This window comes from Sprattus sprattus, assembly GCF_963457725.1.
Source record: "Sprattus sprattus genome assembly, chromosome: 4".
Classification (NCBI taxonomy): Eukaryota; Metazoa; Chordata; class Actinopteri; order Clupeiformes; family Clupeidae; genus Sprattus; species Sprattus sprattus.
In genome coordinates, this window is record NC_137923.1 from 37,048,747 (window position 1) to 37,074,277 (window position 25,531).

The 25,531-nt window shown below is 45.8% G+C and overlaps 2 protein-coding genes across 2 annotated transcripts in view; both read left to right on the forward strand.

The window, feature by feature from the left end:
- LOC308363488 (thrombospondin-3b-like) overlaps positions 1 to 9,028 on the forward strand; it is a gene marked incomplete at both ends in the record, with an annotated part of 29,017 nt that extends 19,989 nt beyond the window's left edge. The window contains 20 exons of the mRNA XM_080836295.1: positions 65 to 167; positions 341 to 367; positions 495 to 577; positions 680 to 731; positions 1,276 to 1,424; positions 1,769 to 1,909; positions 2,244 to 2,318; positions 3,818 to 3,970; positions 4,466 to 4,576; positions 4,766 to 4,873; positions 5,151 to 5,310; positions 5,500 to 5,618; positions 6,012 to 6,064; positions 6,276 to 6,469; positions 6,770 to 6,948; positions 7,149 to 7,197; positions 7,375 to 7,571; positions 7,936 to 8,108; positions 8,355 to 8,494; positions 8,967 to 9,028. Of these exons, the coding sequence (XP_080692421.1) occupies positions 65 to 167; positions 341 to 367; positions 495 to 577; positions 680 to 731; positions 1,276 to 1,424; positions 1,769 to 1,909; positions 2,244 to 2,318; positions 3,818 to 3,970; positions 4,466 to 4,576; positions 4,766 to 4,873; positions 5,151 to 5,310; positions 5,500 to 5,618; positions 6,012 to 6,064; positions 6,276 to 6,469; positions 6,770 to 6,948; positions 7,149 to 7,197; positions 7,375 to 7,571; positions 7,936 to 8,108; positions 8,355 to 8,494; positions 8,967 to 9,028 (2,328 nt within the window). The remainder of the gene's footprint in view (positions 1 to 64; positions 168 to 340; positions 368 to 494; positions 578 to 679; positions 732 to 1,275; positions 1,425 to 1,768; positions 1,910 to 2,243; positions 2,319 to 3,817; positions 3,971 to 4,465; positions 4,577 to 4,765; positions 4,874 to 5,150; positions 5,311 to 5,499; positions 5,619 to 6,011; positions 6,065 to 6,275; positions 6,470 to 6,769; positions 6,949 to 7,148; positions 7,198 to 7,374; positions 7,572 to 7,935; positions 8,109 to 8,354; positions 8,495 to 8,966) is intronic.
- A 1,831-nt stretch (positions 9,029 to 10,859) lies between these two features.
- znf687b (zinc finger protein 687b) lies at positions 10,860 to 24,841 on the forward strand. Its single transcript, XM_080836898.1, has 10 exons — positions 10,860 to 10,895; positions 12,223 to 14,629; positions 15,992 to 16,281; positions 16,433 to 16,617; positions 18,130 to 18,306; positions 19,058 to 19,220; positions 19,431 to 19,781; positions 20,123 to 20,235; positions 22,309 to 22,411; positions 22,996 to 24,841. Exons 2-10 carry the CDS (start codon positions 12,244 to 12,246, stop codon positions 23,683 to 23,685), a joined length of 4,458 nt encoding a protein of 1,485 aa, XP_080693024.1. The 5' UTR covers positions 10,860 to 10,895; positions 12,223 to 12,243; the 3' UTR covers positions 23,686 to 24,841.
- The last annotated feature ends 690 nt before the right edge of the window (positions 24,842 to 25,531 follow it).

A 25,531-nucleotide genomic window follows, 5' to 3' on the forward strand; every position in this document is an offset into this window, starting at 1 on the left:
ATTTCAGTGTGCTGGATTAGATCATGGCTGCTCATGCATGACTTCTGCTCTTTTGCTGACACAGGGCTCACTAGATTCTCTCAAGCTGGCTCTTGGTGGCTCTCTGGCCAAAGCAGGAGTACTCATTGACTGTCCATTCCAGGGAGATTCCTCTGTGAAGAATGCAGGTGCTGTCAGCTCTGAATACACGCAGCACAGTGTAGTCTGAATTTTGATGCTGCCATCTAGTGGCTATATTGGTCACTGTTTATGACATGTGTTGTTTTTACTGAGATTTTATTGTGTGCAAGCACCTGTGATGGAAACATCTTTTTAATTTGTTGAGGTTGTTCTTTTGCAGTGAGCAGTGATGTAAATGCTATCTTAGGTGAGTCATGCACACCCCCCCCCCACTCCCCCCCCCCCCCCCCCACACACACACACACACGACACAAAGGACTTCCTTGTATGTTATTTTTCATGTTGTGAATTTGATATATATCATTGCTCATCAGGCGATCACACGAAGGCTCTGATTGGTCAGCTTATTATCTTCAACCAAATCATGGGGGAATTAAGGGAAGACATTCGAGAACAGGTGAGACAGTGCCAGAGGTCAAACTATTTCATAAACAGAGCCTGAGATTGGGATGAGAAGAGAGTTTTGCAATGCATTTTCAGTTGCTTTTCTATCTGACAGACCAAAGAGATGTCCCTGATCAGGAATACTATCCTGGAATGCCAAGCTTGTGGTGAGGCTTCATACCTATGTTTGTGATTGAGAGAGAGAGAGATTGAGATAGAGAGAGTAGAGATAGAGAGTGTGTGTGTGTGTGTGTGTGTGTGTGTGTGTGCGTGTGCCTGTGCCTGTGCCTGTGCCTGTGCCTGTGCCTGTGCCTGTGCCTGTGCCTGTGCCTGTGCCTGTGCCTGTGCCTGTGCCTGTGCGTGTGCCTGTGCGTGTGCCTGTGCGTGTGCCTGTGGGTGTGCCTGTGCGTGTGCCTGTGTGTGTGCGAGAGAGAGAGTGACTATATAGTGTGTGTGTGTGTGAGCTAGAGAGAGCTAGAGAGAGAGAGAGAGAGAGAGACTATTTAGTGTATATGTGTGTGTGTGTGTGTGTGTGTGTGTGTGTGTGTGTGTGTGTGTGTGTGTGTGTGTGTGTGTGCGTGTGTGTGTGCATGTGCGTGTGCGTGTGTGAGGGAGAGAGAGACAGAGAGACTGTGGGAGAGGTCGACCACGAGAGTGTTTGTGCGTGTGTGTTTAATATAACTCTGACTACACATCCATGCTTCCTGCCAGGTTTCCTTGAGCCCCATTCCCGCTGCCAGCCCAACCCCTGCTATAAAGACTTGCCCTGCATGGAGAGCCTGGAGTACCCAGGGTACCGCTGCGGGCCCTGCCCCGAGGGCATGACCGGGAATGGCACCCACTGCCAGGACATAGACGAGGTAGCGCAGGGCTCCTGGCATCTGTTTGATTCTGTTATCAGTCAGTGCAACACAAACACAAGCACAAACACAGTCTGTATTTCTGCCTGTTTAATCACTGGCGTTTATTTTCACCGCAGTAAAGGATCAGGAGGGGCGTATTCATATTCACATTTCCTCCTTCCCTCTGTAAATATAAACATTTATCCCTCAAATGGTCTTTCTCTCTCTCTCTCTCTCTCTCTCTCTCTCTCTCTCTCTTCCTTTCTTGCTCTCTTTCTTTTTTCTTTTGCTCCTTCCATTTCTTTCATTCCTCTTTTCTCTTGTCTTTCTCATCCACCCTCCACTTCTCTGTCCCTTCATAGTGTGGCCTGGCCCAGCCCTGCTTCTCTGCAGCGGGGTGTGTTAACACAGCCAGGGGTTTCTCCTGTGAGCCGTGTCCCAGGGGCTTATCCGGGCCTGTAGTCAGTGGGGTCGGGGTGGAGTACGCCAACAGCCACAAGCAGGTGCACAACCAGCGCCTCTATTTACACTATCAGAACACACAACTACATTATTACCCTTATCTGTAATGGCATTACAGTCAGTAGCTACACCAGAGATTAATGATAAGCCATGGCAAGCTGTTGCACTCTCTGTTATTGCAGCTACACTGGCGTTGGAATGTTTTGAGCCTGTTGAGGTGTTTATGTTCTGCTTATATGTTATGTTTAGGGTTAGGAAAACGCAGTTTAATTCACAAAACGAAGGCCATTAAACAATTGATGATGTGAACATTTCCAACGAGTAATGCATTCCTACTCCTCTGGATTGAATATGTGTTTTGTATGCTCTTCTCAGGCGTGTGTTGACATTGATGAGTGTGCTGACCTCTCCAGCACATGTGTGCCCAACTCTGTGTGCTCCAACACCATGGTGGGTCCCATCCACATTTATTGCAGATCGGACCTGGAGACGCATGGCTGCCAAGCAGCAAGATTTAATGAATCTCCTAGAGCAGGGGTCTTCAACGTTTTTCAGGCCAAGGACCCCCAAACTGATGGCGTGATGAGCAGGGACCCCCTACTATATAAATTAAATACAATTTTGCCGTGCCACTGCCATTTATAAACATACATCTTGCAAACAACTCTGAGCTAACAATTAATAACAACTTATTAGAATAATTCACAGATATATGTTTTTATTTCATCATACATAAAAAAGGGACAGTGAATCCTCAAGCATCTGTCGATGGCACACATCCTCCCACATTAGTGAGATGTATCTTCTTTTCAATAACTCCTGACTGACACGATCCAACGGATGACGGAGGAGGAGTCTGGCGCATGGAGTTGTGTTGACAACATAGATGTTATAGTGAGATTGACAGGTCAACAAAACAATCACACCGCTAGCAAGTTGTTAAGATTGTAGGTAGTAGCATACTAACATTAGCTAGGGGGCTCATACACCTCGCAAATCCTCTCAGACTTATTTTTCAGTTACAATTAACGTTTTTTGACCTTGTACATTGTCTATTTCTCTTTATTTATTTTTTTTAAATCTAAGCCAAAAAATGTCAAACTAACAATTTAGAGGTACAAACAAGACCAGCTATGGAGTTTGGTCCACCATCTTTTATTTTTGATCTTCGCGCGCTTTAGACTTAAGCAGAAACGTGATCTGATTTGCTAGTGCCTGTGCTGTCGTATTTGCATGAAAGGTGCTGTGAGCGAACCGGTGCCCAGCTTGAGAGAGCTCCTGTGGGTAGCTGAATGTGTCGATTAGACTGAAAGATAACGTCTTCTAGGTCAATTTATACGTTCGCTACAATATGTTGGATTTATGTTAATGTAAATTTAAAGGGAATAAATACAATTCTGATTCGGAAGGCATTTAAATTTGTGGGAAAAAAATTGGTTGAATTTTTTTTTTTTTTTTTTTGAAATACAAAAAAAAAATGTCTTATCAACCAAAGATTTCGCGACCCCCCTGCAGTACCTCCGCGGACCCCCTGTTGAAGACTTCTGTCCTAGAGTGTTTACATATGACCAGTCCAAGTGGTTAGTTTGTAAAGTCTTAAGTGTCTTTAGCTCTATAAGGGCGCAGTTCATGATTCTAAGCCAATACACTGTTCCTCAAATTCAGTGAATGGCTCTAGGCGGTCCTCTAGCTGTCTGCAAGTGGGAAACAAACACGGTGGATTTGGCTGATCCATAAACAATTTCAGCCAATCAAAACGTAGCTTCAGGTGCACTTAAGGGAGCTATTGAGCTCAAATATCAACAAGCTTTCGCCAGAATTGCACCGTTAATGTTATCCCACTCTCACTAAATGTGAGTCCTTCTCTCTTTAATTGCATATGTGTCTACCCTGAGTCCCTTACTGTATGTGCTCTCTCACTTTACACCCGTCTGTCTGTCTGTCTTCAGGGCTCATTCACGTGTGGGGCGTGTAAAGCTGGATTCACGGGCAACCAGACGGTGGGCTGTTTCGTGCGGCAGACCTGCGAGTTCCTGGGCTACAACCCGTGCGACGTGAACGGCCACTGCGTGATGGAGCGCGGCGGAGAAGTGTCATGTGAGGTGAAAGCCCTAAAAAACGCTGATGGTTTTAGCCTCCCACCCGCCACTGCTGCCAGGACCTCTCTTAGCAACGCGCTCTCTCTCTCTCTATCGCTCTTTGACTCTCTCTCTCTCACTGTCTCTCGCTCTCTCGCTCTCTCACTCTCTCTCTCGCTCACTCACTCACTCACTCACTCACTCACTCACTCACTCACTCACTCACTCACTCACACTCTCTCTCTCTCTTTCTCTCTGACCATGAAACCATGACAGTCTACCACCTTCTTTCAGTACTGCAAAAAAATTAAGATTTTGTATAACCCCATGAAATGCATTGCTGATAAATGCACAGAACTTTTTAGTTTAGTGAATTTACCATTTTTCGTTCTTGGATGAAAGCTGAATCAGATTCTTAGGATTACCCTTAGTGCTGTTGCCATGTAGGAAACAAAGCCTGCTTTGTGTCTGAAAGACATCTGTCTGTCTGTCTGTCTGTCTGTCTGTCTTCTGTCACAGTGTAATGTGGGATGGGCAGGAAATGGACATATCTGTGCTCCAGACTCTGACATCGATGGGTACCCTGACGAGCCTCTGCCCTGCATTGACAATGATAAGCACTGTCGAGCGGTAACATCTCTCCGTATCTTTCTCTGTGGCACACACACATACACATTAAGCCTCAAATGGATACAGAACACTCACATAGACATACACACACACACACACGCACACTCACACACACACTGATCATTACATGGTATATTGCTAATCAATACTGCAGTATCAATTCTCACTGTCTCATTGACCCCCCTGCAGGATAACTGTGTCAACACCCCCAACTCGGGGCAGGAGGATGCAGATGGCGATGGCATTGGCGATCAGTGCGATGAGGACGCAGACGGAGACGGCATCAAAAACGTTGAGGTAACCGGTGCCTCTGTGACTTGCCGTTGGTTTGGCTCCATAAAGGAGGTTTGACCTGTCTGTATGTCTGCATTGAATTTGAGTAAAATGGGCACCCACCACTGACTGGATGTGGGCTCTCTTGGATACTCAAACACACCTTAAGTATGTGTGATCTTTCTTTGGCAACTTATTGGCCACTATAGTGTATTCCTGTTGGTATGAGTACATCTACTGTCTCTTTAGATTATAGTTATTATTATTCATTCAGTCCTATCATGTATTCACTCTTCCTAAGGATAACTGTCGACTGGTGCCAAATAAAGACCAGCAGAACTCAGACACAGACTCCTTTGGGGATGCCTGTGACAACTGCCCCAACGTGCCCAATGGCTACCAGCTGGACACTGACAGCAATGGGAAGGGAGACACTTGTGACAATGACATTGACGGAGATGGTGAGGACAACCTCCCTATCTCACACACCTGAATTGGGCTGGTGTTCTTTGTCGTTCTCATCATCATCATCATCCTCATAATCATTCTCATCATTATCCTCATAATCATTCTCATCATCATCATTATCCTCATAATCATTCTCATCATCCTCATAATTGTTCCCATCGTTCTGTCTTATTTTTCCTTAGGCATTCCTAACATGTTAGACAACTGTCCCAAAATCCCCAACCCCATGCAGACAGATCGGGATGGTGACGGAGTCGGAGATGCTTGTGATAACTGTCCAGAGGCCAATGATCCACTGCAGGTGTGTGTGTATGTATGTATGTATGTGTGTGTGTGTGTGTGTGTGTGTGTGTGTGTGTGTGTGTGTGTGTGTGTGTGTTTGTGTGTGTGTGTGTGTGTGTGTGTGTGTGTGTGTGTGTGTGTGTGTGTGTGTGTGTGTGTGTGTGTGTGTGTGTGTGTGTGTGTGTGTGTGTGTGTGTGTGTGTGTGTGTGTGTGTGTGTGTGTGTGTGTGTGTGTGTGTGTGTGTGTGTGTGTGTGAGTGTGTATGCTTACATGTGAGTATGTCTGAATATGAGCATGTTTACAGTCAGTATGGATCAGTATGGATATACTGTATTTTAACAGCAGGTTAAGATGAGTTTCAGTTCTCTATGTGATACCAACTCATCTAATTCTATCTCTTGTCTTCTACAGTCAGACTCAGATGATGACTTGGTGGGTGATGTATGTGACACAGATCAGGACAGGTGAGTTTCACTTTTACTTACACATGCACTCACACACATATGCACACCCACATGCACACACACACACACACACACACACACACACACACACACACACACACACACACACAAACCCATGCACACACACACGCAAGCACACACACACATGCACGTACTGAAATTATTTTATTTGAATGAAAGTTAACTAACGTTTTTGACATGTTCTTTAAAGGGATGGTGATGGTCATCAGGACACCAGGGACAACTGCCCAGACGTCCCCAACAGCTCCCAGGTGGACTCAGACAATGATGGCATCGGCGATGAGTGTGATGAAGATGATGACAATGACGGCATTCCAGATACCCAGCCCCCTGGACCAGATAACTGCCGCCTGATTCCCAACCCAAGTCAGATAGACTCTGATGGTAAGTGAACTGCCCTTGATGTGAAGAAATAAGCCATACAAACAGTGAAAAGCTAGTTTAGATTATTTAAAAAATATATATATATATAAGAAAGTCAGATCACATGCTCAAGTGTTTGCCAACCTTGTTTAATGGGCCATCCCATTCAAAAGAGTCAAAAGAGCATATTACTGAACAAGATTGCATAACCTAAAGGTTTTAATCTCAAATGTATTACTGAAGTTCTCAATTTATTACTAATACATTCAAGACTAGAGAAACTTTAACATTAAAAGTGTTTTTTTTCTACTATCTGCACAGGCAATGGAGTGGGTGACGTGTGTGAGACGGACTTTGACAATGACAAAGTGCTGGACCTGTATGATGTGTGTCCAGAGAACGCTGAGGTCACCATGACTGACTTCAGGGCTTATCAGACAGTCATCCTGGACCCAGAGGGCGAAGCCCAGATCGACCCCAACTGGGTGGTACTCAACCAGGTGAGTTCACCTACCAAGGGTCTTAGTACCATCCCCTGAAACAACCTTAGCTACTCTCTGTCACACTGACAGACAAAACAATTTTCGACAAAAACAATCATTTGAATTTCTAATATTTCTGTTTTGTTATGACTATGTTAATATTTTCTCACCGACCTTTATATTCTGACCTTCATTTATATTTTCTGACCAATGTTTAGGGCATGGAGATTGTGCAGACCATGAACAGTGATCCTGGGCTGGCTGTAGGTAAGTCAATCTATGAAACCTTTAATGTATCATCTTTTTTGCTACCTTTAATTGTATCTTCCACTTTGTTGTCATGAAGGTACTGTTATGTTTAACACCAGTGTTACAGTCTTACCTTTGTACCAATATTACAGTAACCATAGTGACATCGGAAGTTCTGTTCCAATGATGTTCCAGGTTACACGGCCTTCAACGGTGTTGACTTTGAGGGCACGTTCCACGTCAACACGGTCACAGACGACGACTATGTGGGCTTCATTTTCGGGTACCAGGACTCGTCCAGCTTCTATGTGGTGATGTGGAAGCAGACGGAACAGACCTACTGGCAGTCTCTGCCCTTCAGAGCCTCTGCGGAGCCGGGCCTGCAGCTCAAAGTGAGGGGCAGGGGGAGGGAGCTGTAAAGAGTGCACCATGTTGATGTGTTTGGCAGAGGTTTTTAAATTAAGGTATTTAGCAGATGCTTTTCATAAGTTTTATAGGCAAATTATAATTGAGAAAATATCTTTAAGGTAAGTTCATTTATGTAGCACAATTCATACACATTCAATTCAAAGTCCTTAAAAATAGAGTAATGTACTGTATCTTTAAGGTAAGTTAATTTATGTAGCACAATTCATACACATTCAATTCAAAGTCCTTAAAAATAGAGTAATGTACTGTACATGAGAGCATGAACTGAACATAAACTGAACATAAACTGTAATAGTGGAAGGATAACCCTGCTCCTCACACTCCCAGGCAGTGAAGTCAAGCACAGGCCCTGGTGAGTATCTGCGTAATGCGCTGTGGCACACTGGCACCACCCCAGATGAAGTGACCCTGCTCTGGAAAGACCCCCGAAATGTTGGCTGGAGGGACCGCACCTCCTACCGCTGGCATCTCGTCCACCGCCCTCAGGTGGGCTACATCAGGTGAGAGCGCCCCCTCCAGGCTCAGTGATGTATGACTTGGTTATATATTTAATTGCGATGACCTCAGAGACCTTATTATGTGACGCTTAAACAAATGAGGGAGTGATTTACATGCACAACAAATGCTTGCAAAGTGATGGTGTTTATGGTTAAAAGTCAATCCCAATGCTTGATCGCTAAAATTGCTAATATCAAAAGAATGATCAAATGTATAATTATTTGTTGTTGTCTGTGTTCCTCTGGCAGAGTCCAGCTCTTTGAAGGCACCTCCCTCGTGGCCGACTCTGGCGTGGTTATTGACACCTCCATGAGGGGTGGCCGTCTGGGAGTCTTCTGCTTCTCACAAGAAAACATCATCTGGTCCAATCTCCGCTACCGCTGCAATGGTAAGACTGCATGTGGATCACCATCCTGATCATGTAGTGATCAGACGACGAAAGCTAAACATCTGATACTATACACCACACAACTGCAATATAATGTCTATGCCTCATTTGCTTTCTATTATGCTTCATTTGACTCAATTAGAATTGATTCTGTTTCCTGACCATGCTCATCCCTCTGTGTGTATTCATTTGAGGGTCTGGGGCATCGCCGTGAATGATGGCCATTATACTGAAAAGGATTAGATCAACCGGCCACTCCCATAGTCTAATCTGGCAGATGGAGGTTCCAATTGTCTGACAGTTCCAGGGTAGCATTTCTGACCAGTTGGTGAACAATTCAGCCACCTCCTACTCGTTAGGGCTAATTATCACATGTGGATGAGTGTTTTGTTGGTTTGTGTTCTACATTTTAAAGCTGTTTTATTTTTAACCTTTTTGTATTTTTAACGTGGTTCAATGTTCCTCTCACCAGATACCATACCAGATGAGTTTGAGCACCACCAGAAGCAAATTAACCTTAGGATGGGCGTGTAGTATGTGACGTTTTCTTGAAGACCTCTTCATATCATACTGTATATGTCTCCTTTGATTTCTTTGTGTGTTTTTGAGTGTGTGTGTGGGTGTGTGTGTGTGTGTGCAAAAGATGGGAGTGAAAGTAAGTGAGTATGTGTGATAGATCGATGAAAAGAAAAAGAGAGAGTAAGGGAGTGTGTGTGTTCATAACTGTGTGGTTCAAATAAACTACAGTTGTGTGTACCACTGAGTCTGTGGATGTCTTACAAGGGTCAGAGAAGAGAAATGTTACTTCACAAATTACATACAGATTTGAATCTGGTTTCATAATACATTCTCTACACTAATGACAAGGGAAGTGCCCTTTTAGATTAATTACCGAATGACCAATATATTTCTTGAGAAGCAGTTCAGTCCAAAAGCAAGATTATGCATTATTGAGGCAAAGAGCAGAAGGATGTTTCAGTCCTTGCCTGTACAACATTGTTGTGTTCTATAACGCACCACCACTAGGTGGCGACTATGCGTTGAATGTAAGATGTTTTAGTATGAAAGAAGATGATTCGGAATTGAGAAGAAGTAAAGAAAGGAATGAGGAATGACGTGTCCGTGTATTACTCCTGAACTACTAGCTTAAGAATACAGTTTAGTTTAGTGCAACTACTACTTTATTAATACACCTTACAACGCAACAAACATGTTTTGCTACTGCAGCTATTTAATGTAAGCGATGAACATAACAAAGAAATAGCAACTGCTGAATGGCCAGCAGGTTGTAGAATTTACTGCTGAGTCATATGAACATCCTTTGATGATCAAATGAACATTAACATGACAATTCCAAGTGTTTCAGTCCTTCTCTCCATCAAAAAAATAACACATTCAAAGTAGATATCCCAATAAAAAGATGCAACTAAGAACCTTTCTCGAAGATAAACCTTATGATTGATATGTCATCCATTTTGTCCATTTTCAAGGCCTAATAACAAGAAAATACCCAACCAAGTGATCCTTTTCAGCTACTGAAGAGCATTTTGAGGTTTAAGTATAATCAAGTATAATCATTATAGTTTTTTGTCTTTAACACAAGTGTGCATTTTCTGATTTAAAAACACAGACACAGACATATGTAAAAACTGATTATTATGAGCACCATCTCTACTTGAAGATCACAGTATCCTGATAGACAATGCTTTAAAGGGAATTGTGGAGTGAAATCCCAAACCATATGAGGAATTTTAATACGGGCTTCATATGCAAAATATGATTTACAAATGCAAAAACAGCCTGTTTACACATGTAGGCTACAAATTCATTTGCAATGTGTTATTCCAAAAGATATAGGTATATTAACGGGGTCTTGACAGACCCATTTCAACCACTGCCAGGTTAAGTGTTGGGCTTTAATATAATCACCACCGCAATACTGAATTTCGGGTTGATTCTTTTGATCAGTGGCTATGATGAAAGTAAGATAAAGGCTTAATTCATTCATTATTGGTCACCCATATATTTGCGTGGAAATTGAAATTTGGTTAAGGACAGATCCACTGACGTGCATATAATAAAACATAAGGGAATTACAGTCAGACAGTATTAGTCTCCAGTAAAATCCGCGAGAACAGTAAGAGGTCCATGAAGCTGCAAAACACAACAAAAAATAGAGAGTTAAAAAAGCTGTCATAAAATAACATTAATGATTATGTGTTTATCATTCTAATTATAAAATGGGTTTTGTTTTTTATATTTCGGATATAAACATATCAGAGTAGTTGTATATGGAAATTTTGTACCACACACAAAACATCTGATAGGACCTCCTTCCGATTGATGACGGGATCCAAGGCGCTTCTACGGGAGCGAGGATAGTCGGGAATCTCGGAATCAGGTAAACAAATAAATTATTTCCCCAAGGAACGTCAAAAACATGGGATTGGGATAGTCTAGGTCTGACAGTGCAATTTACAAATGACATTACACTACCAACTATTGCAATTGCATTTCATAACCAAAACGCGTTGGTAGAACATGCGATGGCCTTCATTTAAATGACCCTTCGCTTGGCTTGGTCTAACAGCGGCCAGCTAGCAAGCTGATCTTGCTGTTATGGAGGAGGATTGTGAAAATAAACGAGCCTAGTAGCTAGTATTAACGGTCTATCTTTTGCGTGAGCAATGGGGAAATTAATACTTAAGTCATGCATTCTAAACTGTTATTTTGAACAGGCTGGAACAATATGACTTGTAACGGTAATAATAATATAACCCAGTAAGTTTTTAGCTTGCTAGCTAGTTAGCGAAATCGTGTGGTCTATCCTCCAGCGAGGATAGCTAGCTCACTGTTGGAAATAGTAGCCACCAGAGGCAGATATTCTTCATACATCGTTGTTGTATGTTAAGAGATAGAAACGACTAACTATTGGTTGTAGGTCTTCTTTAAATGTATCAATTTCCAGTCTAGACAGGAATGTAACGTTTGATTGAAAACCTTTTTTGTCAATTACAGCTCATTAACACTAGCTGGCTAGCCAGCTAGCTTGTTGTTTAACATTTGTCTCTGATGTGGTTGCTAGGTTAGCTAGCTGTGTAGCTTGACTCGGCCCTATTATTATAGCATGTAGCATTACCCATGTTCTGTCAGGTTGTGAAGAAACGAATCATTTTGAAACCGGCGGTGTCTGTGTCGATGAATTCATTGCCCCCCCCCACACACACAATGAGAGAGAACTTAGTAATGTGTAATTGCCAAAGGAGGTCTTGTCCACAAGACACCACCCAAAACAGGCAGGTTGGTTTGGGAATGTTAGCTGATATCAGATCATACCAGCCGGTTGCCCTTACCTTACAGTGCGCTTAAGCTGGTGTACATCAGAGTGGCTGATAAGATATACGTTGCAATTACCAAACTGTTTGCCTCAGGGTCACCCTTTATTGTATAGGAAGAGTGAGGGAAAGGCTGATAGCACTGGGTGCTCATACACAAAGATTTGACACTAACGTGTAGGCTGATTTCTGTTTGATGGATTGGAGGTGTGTCTTTGAGTCTCTTACTCTTGTGACTGACAAGTTAAATAGACTCCTCACCTGGCCTTTGTTTCATATTTGAAAAAATAAACATTTAGACTGATGCCCTTTTTTTGTCTAGCAGAAGCCAAAAAGTGAGTGGTCATGTTGTGGTCGTTATAAATCTAAAAAGGCTGTTTCTGCATCCTTCAGGACTGTGTGGACTGTCCCGGCATGGGGGACATGAAGACCCCCGATTTTGATGACTTGCTGGCTGCATTTGACATTCCTGACATTGATGCCAAAGAGGCCATTCAGTCTGCCCGCGATGACGTTGAGGGCCACCATGGGTCAGGCAGCGGGACCATGGGGAAGCCCGGGGATGATGGAGCTGACGGAGGTCACGCAATGAGACCCACAAGCCCTGGAACAGATCCACACGGAGACCCATCCATTGTCAGCGTGATCGTGAAGAACCGTGTCCGCGCTGAAACCCTTGAAGGGGGAGAGGGAACAGTCTCAGAAAGGGAACCTGCAGACGGACCACCTGGTATCGGACTTGTACCACGGCTTGGAACGCGTAGCCCGGGTCTAGTGCCACCAGAATCGCTCAACCATAACGGGTTTGTGTCCTCGAGTGCGTCCAGTCACCTGTCTCAGAGCCAGGGCCAGTCCAATGGGGACTCGTGGCCCCTCTGCACCCCAAAAGCAGCCCCAGACAGTGCCGAATTTCTGTCTGGCTCTGCCAGCTCTTCCAAGCAGGGAGGAGGCAACATCTTCAACAAGCTGAAACCGCTGATGGCGCAGGGCACCGGAGACCCCGTGGGCAGGGCCCGGAAGATGCAGCTCCTGCAACAACAGAAACGGCTTCACATGCAGCAGGAGGCCGCTCTGGAGACCAGCCTGGAGAAACCACCCAAAGCACCCACGGCTGCTAGCACCAGCTCGGGGGCCCTGGCATCGTCTCCTTTCTTTCCCCCTTCTAAAGCCATGCTTCTACCTTCCTCTGCGTCATCCTCATCGCCATCCTCCTCCTCCTCTAACAATCCCCGTATGTCTGGGCCGCTTCAGTCTTTCAATGGCACCTCAAGGTCGGTCCCGACGGGCTTCAGACGTTTGGACTCGGACTCGGAGGACTCAGACCCTGATTTGGGAGCCCCACTGGTGATCCAGGAGAGCCCAGACTCCCCGGCATGCACCACCCCAAAGCTGGCCCGTCGCGTCCGATCTCCTGCCGGGAGTTTCGAATCGCCCTCCCTGCCATCAGCAGGGTCATCGTCCTCCTTCCCCAAGCCCGGTGATGTTCCCTCTGCCTCGCCCGCTTCCCCTCAGGGCCAGCAGAACTGGCTCTCCTCACCCTCCCAGACCTCTTCCACCAGCAAGAGCTCCCCGCAGGAGGAGAGGCATCCAGAGCACGTGGTGGAAGAGAGGGACTCCCCCGAAAGCCCAGAGCCAGAGGCCCCGAAGCCAGCCTCCTCATCGGCAGCACCCAAAAGAAGCTCCAGTCCAGCAGCCGCCACAGCCACCACTACTCCCTCACCTGCTCTACGGGAACCCAAGGAGGAGGAGGAGGAGATGGAGGTGGCTAAGGCAGTAGTTGAAAAGACAGAAGAGAGGAAGGAACAGGAGAGTAAAGGAACGGAGGAAGAGAAGAGGGACGTGCAAGAGGAGGGGGAGAAAGAGGAGGGGAAAACTCAATCAGCGGAGGGAGGTGTGGTGCCTTCCGTCGCCGTAGGAACGACCACTCCTGCTGGGCCTGCCCCAGCCCGGCCGCTGAAAGTCCGCATCAAGACCATCAAGACTCCCACCGGCAGCATCACCAGGACCGTGGTGGCATCCAAAGGAGCCGGGGCCAGCGCAAGCAAAGGGTTAGAGGTGATGAAGGCCCAGCAGGGGAACTCGGTTCCTACTAACAGAGCCCGGAGAACGAACACTGCCACCGCCGCAGCACGCGTGGCCAAGAGCTCTGCCGCACTGCCCGTTTCAACACTCGAGGCCAGCAGCGCCATGCTGGCAGCTGCCACCAAGGTGCAAAGCAAGATGGCCTCCCCGTCTGATAAGAGCAAGGTGTCCGCCACGGCAGTCAGCATCACCAAAACAGCCGCCCTGCCTGCCACCTCGGTGGTCAGTGGCATCAGCGTCCGCCCCGTTGCCAAGTCGACCAACGGGGGCACGGCGGGCCTCCACCAGCCCTGCAAGCCGGCGTCAATCGTCAACAGCACGGGCGCCGTCATCTCGCGCTCCCAGTCCAGCCTGGTCGAGGCCTTCAACAAAATCCTCAACAGCAAGAACCTGCTGCCCAGCTACAAGCCAGACCTCTCCAACCTGCCGCCCCCCGAGTGGGGGCTCTCCATGCCCACGACGGGCTACCGGTGCCTGGAGTGCGGCGACTCGTTCGCCCTGGAGCGGAGCCTGGTGCGCCACTACGACCGGCGCTCGCTGCGCGTGGAGGTGACGTGCAACCACTGCGCCAAGCGGCTGGCCTTCTTCAACAAGTGCAGCCTTCTGCTGCACGCGCGCGAGCACAAGGAGCGGGGCCTGGTGATGCAGTGCTCGCACCTTGTCATGAGGCCCGTCAGCGTGGAGCAGATGATCAGTCAGCAGGACACTGCACCCATCGGTACCTCTTCACACTGAAACATGCTCATTCACGCTCACTATGCCTGATAGTGTTGCTTTGTTACTTAATGATGAGATGCTTAACTTAATGAAGACTCAATCATTCATTTATAGAGATAACACTGATTCTTTCTGCTGTTTTCAACATCCATTATGGCATGGATGAGAATAAATTGAGGTGAGACTTCTGATTCTCACAATGAATAAACACATTTGTTTTATATAGATCTTATCAATAACAATATGTTTTTATCAGACCATGCCTCAATTCATTAAATGATTAAAGGATGTGTAACAACTAATCATCTCAAAAATCAGCCAGCCAGCACAAGGGCTTCTGGAATATAAATAATGGATTGAATCCGTTGAATAATAATAATAATACACTTTATTTGTATAGCACCTTTCATGCAAAACAATGCAGGTCAAAGTGCTTAACTTGAGAATAGGAACTTGATACTACATGGACTCCCATGAATCTACACATGACAGAATATGAAACATTTTTCATTTGAATTCAGTCGACACAGATCTGATCAGTCAGGTATACCAGTAGTATCTGGGTTCAAAAGTCCCAAATGTTGGTATACATTACCTAAGTCAATTAGTAGAGGAATATGGACATACTAATAATCATACACACATCATGACTGTAATGATGTGTGTAGAATAGTGCTGTCAGTTTAACGCGTTATTAACGGCGTTAACGCAAACCCATTTTAACGCCGTTCATTTTTTTATCGCGCAATTAACGTGTTGTAAAATATTTTTTTTAAGATTAACGTTCTTTTTGGCCTCGCAAACTGTGTAGTAGGCTAACGTTACGGTTTGAGTGATGGTGAGCGCGATACGCCGAAATGGTTGATAAAAAGCTTCTGAATAGAAAGTTTACCTTTAAAAGTTGTGCAAAAGAAGCGAGCTTCACTGTTGTCTGAAAATGTCAACAGGCAGCTGGCTGAAAGCACAGAAGTAGTAGGCTTACCTTTTATTGGTAACCGAACTGTTATGGTTCATTGTTTTTGAAATAAGAGGCCTGACTTCTATGTTCACAGCAAACTTGAAAAAAAGAAAAAATTAAGCCATGGTTTAACTGCACTATAGGCTGAGTCTGAAATGTGCACTTTATAATTTTATTTTGTACCGCCCTGTTTGGCAATGTTGTTTTTCAATAAAATAAAACATTGCATAAAGCAAGCCAATCCACTTTTCCATGATAAGAGCATTAAAATAAAATTTGCGATTAATTAATTTGCGATTAATCGCGATTCATTTTGAGTTAACTATGACAAAAATGCGATCGTTTGACAGCACTAGTGTAGGAGTGAAACCTTTTCAAATCTCCCTATCCCTCTTGCTTCCTCAGGAATGCTCTCGCCATCTCTCTCCACCACCCCAGCTACCCCACAAGGCGCCCCCTCCGTCTCCACCACCTCCAGCCCCCAGAAAGATTCCCCGTTGCCCTTGGCAACAGCCGCCCAACCAAGCACCGCTCGCAGGCTACCCAGCAGTCCCCAGGCCATCATGCCCCTGCCCTGCAAGAAGGTCGACGTGCTCCAGTACAACAACTTCAAGTGCCCCGAATGCCAGGCCCAGTTTGGGGGCAAGGCGGAGCTGGTGGCCCACTTCCAGCAGATTAGAGCCACCCCCAACTCAGTGAGTGACCTTTGACCCTGCTGAAACTATCAGCGATTGACAAATCATGAATAGGATAGTGATTTTGTCAGTCTATGATAAATCAGGAATAGTAAACTGATGTTGTTTCTCTATCTATCTTCTTGTCTTTCTCTTCTTATCTCTCTCTCAGACGTGTATGCTGTGCACTCCGCCCATGATGCTGCCAAACTGGTGCAGTGTGGCAGCACACCAGCGCATCCACAAGCACCGCGCCCCGCACGTGTGCCCCGAGTGTGGTGGCGTAGCCCGGCAAGCCAGCTTCCAGATGCACCTGGAAGAGTCCTGCCTGCACTTCGCCCGACGCATCGGCTACAGGTGAGCACAGTATCCATGTCCACTCATGCAGCACAACACAGTGGTCGTCTTACACCTTTATCCTGGCAAGCCTGGTCTGATGTTTTAAGAGAGGCTGCAATACTGGTTGTGATGTTTTAAATGGTGATGTGAAGTTTTGCTCTTGTGATGTTCTAGAATCTAGAGGGTTGGACAGAATTGGTTTAAGCTTTCTGGGGTTCAGAACCAGAGGTAGACCCTAGAATTGGAACCGGAGCTACCATGAACACCTCCACCTGGGTGCCAAAAGAATGCACCTCTAGGCACACTTCAGCAGTGCAGCAGTGCAAGTGAATGCTATAGGACTGAACCACTGGCAGCAAATGCAGTGGCTTTACACTCCAGGGGGTACTACTGGCATATTTATATATATTTATAATCACTCTTGTATCACTTTACTGTATTACCATATATATGTGTGTATATATATACCGTATATATATATATATATATATATCATTTTGGTGTGTGTCATCCGCAACAGCAGACACTGTCCTTACAGTCGCCCTTAGTAGACCAGAGTGCAAATAAACATTATTAAAATGTCTGCCTTCTGTGAGCTGAGCTACATAGTATCATTTGTTAAGAACCGGTATCATTCCCTGGTACATTTGAATTCACATCCGTGCATCTCTACATATGATGCCTCCAAGGTAGTGAGTGATATTTGTCAGAAATGTGGCTTGGTGGGAGCAATCTCCCCAGATAAGTCTATAGCCGGCGATGAGATCAGGGAGTATTAAGTAGCTTACTCAGCAGACCCCTAATGAGTCGTTAACCGTGTAAGTTCACTTGAGTATAATGAGGTAGGATCCGGTCTAGCACTGTAATTAAGTGAAGTAAAGACCAGTGGTGGGTACATGGTGAACCACATGTCAGTTCTGCTCCTGGGGTCCCTCTGCACAGCATATCTCCCACCTGTCTCTGCTCTGTATACTTAGCCGTACAAGCCTGACTTGGCTGATCAAGAGCATAGTTATTTCTCAGAATGAAACAGGTATGATATGGATATCCTTTGGCAGACACTCTGGGCCAATAGTAGCCCACACCCCCCAGATCTGGTGCCGTTTATTGTGTGGTATGAGCAGGAGCATGATGTCTAAATAATTACCTGGACAATCAACGTTCTGGCTCTCAGATGATGGGTTGAGTTTTGAAAAGCTTTTGAATGTGTCAAGGCTGTCACTGGAACAAACAGCAACAGGTAGGTCAATCCCCCACCTATGAACAGAGACAGGACTGCCATAGCTTGCTGCAGAGAGAAGGCAAAGACAGCAGACGCTCATCGGAGGAGTGAAGTAATCGATGGCGTGAACAGCGCTGAATCATAGTATTGAAACAGGCCGGAGCCGATCCAGCGGCTCTCCCATAGATAAACGATGTGCAAGAGGGGAGGCAGGAGGGCAGGATTGGGAACCCATTTGTGGTGTGTCATGTGCTTTGTTGTGTTAAATGTTGTAACATTATATCCTGTGACTTCCTGTTCCACCCCAGGTGCTCCATCTGCCAGGTGGTGTTTGGGGGGCTGAACTCCATCAAGTCTCACATCCAGACGGCCCACTGCGAGGTCTTCCACAAGTGCCCCAACTGCCCCATGGCCTTCAAGTCTGCTCCCAGTGCCCAGTCCCACATCAGCACCCAGCACCCCACGCTCACGGCCACCCAGCCCAAGTATGTCCACCAGCAGACAGCTAAGAGTCAAGCATCAGGCAAACAAGCTGGACTCAGAAGGGTTTAGTCCCAGTGCTTAACTGGTAGTCACAGATTTCATAGAATCATATAAGACTCAAGTCCTGTCCCTCAGTGTTTGGTATGGACAATTAGGTTATGCTTTGAGGATGGGGATATTTTCCAAACATTGGAGATGTATGCTGATCTAGCCCAATTCCAATTATGCAAATCAAGGTCAAGGACTAATCCCTATATTAGAAATCCTGTAAAACATTTTAATCTTCCATCTTTTCCCATTCCTGTATATTTCAATATTCTCTCTAAATTAAAATAGAAACCGACAGCGACATTCCTTCCAATTCTGTCACCCAGATGTCCCTTCAAAGAGTGAGCATGAGTGAAGGCAGTATTACTCCAGCTGTCTCCTGCTGCTGATATTATGTCCCGCTAATTAGCTGATTAGCATGTCGGTTCATTCATTTCAATGTGTTTCCCTGGCAACAGATTTAATGCCATGCTAATTTAGTCTTTGCCACATCGGGGCCCTTACAAACATACAATTGTACTATTCCCAGAAGCATGTGTTGCGCCATGACACATTCCCACATCCTTAGTATTCAGTGCTGTTTGCCATGGCCTAGAATGACATGACGTTGTGTGTGAAGTGCTTGGAGAAAAAGATCAGATGTGTGTAGTTATACTTCTTACTATGTCTTTACTGAGTGTGTATGTTTCTCTGTTTGTTCCTCAGGATGATCTACAAGTGTGTCATGTGTGACACAGTGTTTACCCAGAAGCCCCTGCTCTACGTGCATTTCGACACTCACCTGGCCAAGCAGAAGGTGCACGTGTTCAAGTGTCCTGACTGCACCAAGCTCTACGCTCAGAAGGCTTCTATGATGGAGCACATGAAGGTCTGCTCAGCGATCTCCTGCCTGTCTAGTTTGGATTGGATGAAACTTGGAGAGAGTTTGAGTGTGAGCTTGATGTGTGAGCTTGATGTGTGTGTGTGTGAGTGTGTCTGAGTGTGTGAGTGTGTGAGTGTATGTGTGTGTTGTGTCAATTTTATCTGACTGAGAATTTGTGGAACCCTACCTAACCTCATCACGCTTTCATCCAATCAGACCGTCCACAGAGGCCTGTCAGTCAAGCCAGAAACCCCACCCACCACAACCACCACCACCTCCACCATCATCCCAGGAGCCACGCTCCCAGCAACGCAGCCAGTCCCCAAGGCCCGAGGCCAGGATGGGGAGGAGTGGAGCCAGGAGCCTGGGGAGGAGGAGGGAGAGGGGGAGGGGGAGGGAGGGGAGAAAGAGGAGGAGGAGGAAGAGGAGGAGGAGGACAATGAGGAGGAAGAGGAGCCAGACAGTTCGCCTGAGAGCGCCTCCCTGGAGTGGAAGTGCCGAGAGTGTCGCACGCGCTACTCTGAGAAAGAGGACTACATCTCCCACATGAGGAAGGAGCACGGCAAGGTACACACACACACACACACACACACACACACACACACACACACACACACAGATCCCTTCATATTATGGAATACAACATTGCAAATTCATTTGACATATTTACTTGTGTAACTAGGCTGTTTTTGCATTTGCAAATCATATTTTGCATATGAAGCCCATATATATTAAAATCGCTCATATGGTTTGGGATAGTAGAGGTGGTGCTCAGACTCAGACAGTTGTCATTGGTGATGGAGAAAAGGACTGTAACAACCATAACCACACACACCTTCCATGGACCATAGATAAGGTGTCAGTCAGAGTGTGTTCATGTGTGACCACGCCCCTTTCTCCTGCCACAGCCAATGAAGAAGTTCCCGTGCCGGATGTGTGAGCGCTCCTTCAGCTCAGCCAATAGCCTGCGGCGACACGTGCGGGTCATCCACGAGGGCATCCGCAGAGTCTTCCATTGCCAGTGAGTACCCAGCCAAACCAGGAGATGCCAACCCCTGAACCTCACGCCAGGGCCAAGACAGGGGATGCCAACCCCTGAACCTCACGCCAGGGCCAAGCCAGGAGATACCAACCCCTGAACCTCACGCCAGGGCCCTCAGTTCTCCTCCACCCCTGCCTGTCCTAGACACACTAAATTCAAGTTCTTATATAGTTATGACCAGCGTCGGAAATTAACGAGGGCAAAGGGCAAAACTGCCCCTAAAAAATATAGTTTTGCCCCTAAAATTACTAGGAGAGGGGCAAAAAATGCCCCCATAATTTTGTGTAATAATAATTTGATGAACGTGTCAAACATTGTAGCCGGTCAGTTGCCATTAAATGTTTTGATTTTCGCCTTGACTCATTGTTGCGTGAAGAACCGAACGTTCTAACAAAACATATTTGGAGCGCTTCCTAATCAGACCTGTGACTGCGAGAGTGAGGAGAAACGAGGATCAGCATAGTCTCTGTCACCATCTCGATTTTTAAAAGAGTCACACTCCCAGCAACTGTCAAAAAATAAAGTTAGATTGGCCTGGGGTGGAGGATGACGACGAGAAAAACACCTGATTTTTTCCCCCAAGGCATGTCGGACTTGTAGACAACGAGTTGCCCAAGTCGTTGTAAATCCAGCACAGGCAAACTCTTCTGCTGACTTCATCAAATGGAGCGAAAACATACAGAAATACATGGCCTTTCGTCACCAGGCGCCAAGCATCACGCCATCGCCTATGGTGAATGATAACTGGTAATAATACTTTTAGAAATGATTTAGTTCGGTTAAGCTAGTTTAATGTTAGTTAGCTAACGTTAGCTATCTTTGATAGTGCGTTTCAGCGTTAACTACAAAGGCTTGCTTGCAAGCTAGCTTACTAGTCTTAACTGTATTTCCTGTAGGCCTACTATGGTAGGTACAACATGATTAAAGGTAACACAAAAATCCATAAATATAATAAAAGAAAAAAACGATTGTTAATAGTTGAATAATGAAATGTAGTAATAACAACTCATAACCACAAAGAAATAAGAATAAACGTGAATATGATTGTCTAATTTAGGTTGTCAGTTTGGTTTTTGTTCAAAAAAAGAAAACACTTTGAATTTGTAGACTAAAGCCTAATAGTCTTATTATTGCCATTTGATGACAATTGTTCATATACTTTAAAGTAACACTATGCAACAATTTGACACTTTTTGAGGTATGGTTCTGTAGGCAACTGGTTTTGGTACCATTCTCTAATTAATTTTGATCGCATATGGTCATGTGAAGGACAGATCAAGACCTGTGTCTTTCCCACTAGCCATCCAAGATATGCCCTATTCTGTGTAACGGGCTGGAACACCCTGCAAAAATGGAAAAAAAGCTTGCACATGCATGACGCCAGGTATACTGCAAAAAGACACCAGTTAGTGTGTTGGCAAGCTTCTATTAGTGTCAGCTGGGCTGTTGGTGGTGTTTGCAAGGTTTTTGCATGCCTTTTAGGTTGTTAGCGTACTAGTTTTGGAACAGAATTCCGTATAGCTGCTTTAAGCCTAAATAAGTGTGTTTATTATTTTGAACAAAGGTTAAACGTTTTTCACAAGTTTCTAAAAGTGCCCCCAATTTTTTGTGAAATGCCCCTGGATTTCAGTAAGTGGGGGCAAAAATTGCCCCCTAAAAAATATGTAAATTTCCCACCCTGGTTATGACACATTGACACATTGCTACTGTATATCAAGTGTATAATCAGGCTAAATGATATTGTCATGAAGTTCAGTGGTAGAGGTGAGGTGGGATGAATGGATGAATGGATGGATGGAAAACAGAGATTGAGGGACTGGCTAGAAACTAAATATGTCAAGTTTGTTTGTGTGGGCGCAGATCAGTGTGGTAGAGATTACTGAGGTCATTCTCTGATGATGTAAGAGTGCCTGAGAGTAATGTCTTTTTGTTGTGTGTGTGTGTGTGTGTGTGTGTGTGTGTGTGTGTGTGTGTGTGTGTGTGTGTGTGTGTGTGTGTGTGTGTGTGTGTGTGTGTGTGTGTGTGTGTGTGCGTGTGCGCGTATGTGTGCAGGTACTGCTCTGAAGGAAAGCGCACCTTCAGCAGCCGCCTCATCCTGGAGAAACACATTCGGGTCAGACACGGCATCCGCTCCAGACAACCAGTAGACAGACAGGTCAGCCTCACATACTGCATCCATCTCTTATTTCTTTCTTTCTTTCTTTCTTTCTTTCTATCTTCTTCTCTCACTTGTCTATTTAAACACACATATTGATCTGTAGATGGTAGATTTGTAGAAGATATGGTTTGATATGTTATGGTCACTAGTGGGACGATGATTACTCACCCTCCTTTCTGTCTCCATGTCTGTCTCTCTGTCTCTCTGTCTGTCTCTCTGTCTGTCTCTCTGTCTCCATGTCTGTCTCTCTGTATGTCTCCATGTCTGTCTCTCTGTCTCCATGTCTGTCTATCTGTCTCCATGTCTGTCTCTCTGTCTCCATGTCTGTCTTTCTGTCTCCATATCTGTCTCTTTGTCTCCATGTCTGTCTCTCTGTCTCCATGTCTGTCTCTCTGTCTCCATGTCTGTCTCCATGTCTGTCTCTCTGTCTGTCTCTCTGTCTCCATGTCTGTCTCTCTGTCTCCATGTCTGTCTCTCTGTCTGTCTCCATGTCTGTCTCTCTGTCTGTCTCCATGTCTGTCTCTCTGTCTGGCTCTCTGTCTCCATGTCTCCATGTCTGTCTCTCTGTCTCTGTCTCCCAGGGTGCCCCCAACACCAGGAAGCGCTCTGCTCCAGTGGAGGGCGTGGGCAGCTCGTCTGAGCAGGAAGGGGATGGTGCGTTTGAGGAGGGGGCCGACAGTGGTGGTGCTGGCAGCGGGGGTGGGGTGGTGAAACGTTGGCGTCCCGCAGCAACCGGCGCCAGCGACGCCACGGCACCACCGCAGCAGCCGGATAAGGAAGAGCCGCGGCAGGAAGGGGAGGACTCTCGTGGCGAGGCGGAGGAGAGCGCCACGGGCAGCGCTGCAGGTTTCCGGTGCACGCCGTGTGGCTTCACCACGGAGGATTGGGCGGAGTTCCAGCGGCACATCCCGCAGCACCAGGCGGAGGGCGGCGTGGGCAGCGTGGGCTCGCTGCAGTGCACCCAGTGCGGCGCCTGCTTCGCCTCTGCCGGCTCACTCGCTCGCCACCGCTTCATCACGCACCGGCTACGCAACGAGACTCGCGGACACGCCGCCGCTAACGCTTCTTCCTCGCCCGATAACGCCGGCAGCGGTGGAGCCCAGACCACGTCCCCGGACGGCTCCCCTGCCTCCCCACACCGGGGCGAGGACGGAAGCTATGGGTGCCGGGTGTGCAGGCGGCGCTTCGACAAACAGGCCGACCTGAACACACACTTCCGCACGCACGGCATGGCCTTCATCACTGCACACAAGAACGACAAGCCCACATAGAGGGGGAGGAGGAGGAAGAGAGGAGAATGGAGGGAGGAAGGACGAAACGAAGTGCTAGAGAAAGGGGTTGGAGGGAAATGAATAAAGACCGACTCCATGGCATCACCAACATTGGTATGTTTGTCTAGAAACAAGGCAGTATGTGTTTCTCTCACACTATAAACCTGTGCCATCCCCCAGTAAACCACAGACCACAGACCGCCCTTTCACAGTGGAGAGGAGAAGTCCTAGAGCATTTATGTGATTGAACATACAGTGAAGATACTTGATCTACTCCAAGTGCTGGTTGGGTTCCATGTTTGAATCTTCTTGATGAGCAGAGAGCTCATGAGGTCATGAAGAGAGAGAGAGAGAGAGAGAGAGAGAGAAAGAGAGAGCGAGAGAGAGGATGACAGTGAATCTAGCTCAAGCTTGCAGAACATTTTAGACACAAACCCATCACTTCCTCCTTCAACACAAACACTGCAGAGGGTCTGCACGAGTGGTCAGATCTGTGCTTACTGCGGATAATTCGGAGCTCATCGGAGACTGACCAGGAATCAGTCTCCTGTGACTCTGCCAGGTCAGTGTCTCTTCTGTTCCAGTGTCAACTGCTGTCCTGAGCGCAGCTCCCTTACTTCTTCCACCTGCCCATGTTAACTCCATATAGTAACCAGGTACAGGTTTATAACTGGTTCCAGATCAGTCGCAAGTGGGATTGGTCTAAAGCTGTCGTCTGGTCAGTGTTACAGGGGTTGGACTAACGACTGCAAAGAAAAGAGGTGCTATCGAAGGTGTTTTTAAACGAACAGTAATATTGAAATTGTATCGACATTGTACTGATCTATTTATTTATACGTCATCCGTATTGTGTCTTTTTGAAGTATCTGATTAAGGAATGGTAGAAAAGTGATGAAACTTTATATTACCCAAGAGGAGAGTCTACTGAACACGTGGCAGATCTGCGTTTCCAGCTCTTTGCATGACAGATGTGTGATGTCCAACGTTTGAGGTGTTACAGAAATTGTCCAATACTTTATTGTGAATAACAAACAAACGAAAAAAAAAAAACATGGTTACGCACTTCTTGCAAGAGCACATTTGTATGTGTGTGTGTGTATGTATGTATGTATGTATGTGTGTATGTATGTGTGTGTGTGTGTGTGTGTGTGTCTGTGTGTGTGTGTGTGTGTGTGTGTGTGTGTGTGTGTGTGTGTGTGTGTATATGTGGTGTGTGTGTGTGTCTACGTGTGTGAGTACTGTACAATGCAGTAATTTTGAGAAACTCTTAGAGGTGGGGTTAGTAGACAATGTGAAGTGTGAATTCTACTTACTGTAAAGGTATAACTTGTTTTGTCTTTTTTTATTCAGCCGATTCTTAGCTGACTGAATCATGAATGGATATTTGGATATAAGTTACATATTTTTTACAAAAGAATCACAAAACGGAAACAAAACAAAAAAGCTGACGAGTGTGATGGCTTTTGGCGGGAGGGTTTTCCGAAAGGTGTGTGTACAAATTTGTTCTTTTTGTTTTTATTTGTTTGTCCCCTCTTTGATATGAGTCTTTTCTATTTACACAGGGACAGTGGTAGTAGATCATGACCCTTCTGCAATCCCTACAGCTCAACTACATTTGTGATTACGTGAAAGCCCGTGTGTGTCTTTTTTTTTATTTTATTTTTTTTAAGAAACAAAATGTTTGTCTTATGTACATCCCCTATAAATATACATCTTATCATTTTATTTTTCTGTGATTGCTGCTTGCAACACTGCCATACCCTTTTATGTCGGCTCCTACTCTCCTGTTTGAAATAATAATAAATATGACAACCGTACGGCATGGATGTGCCCGTCTACTTTGTGT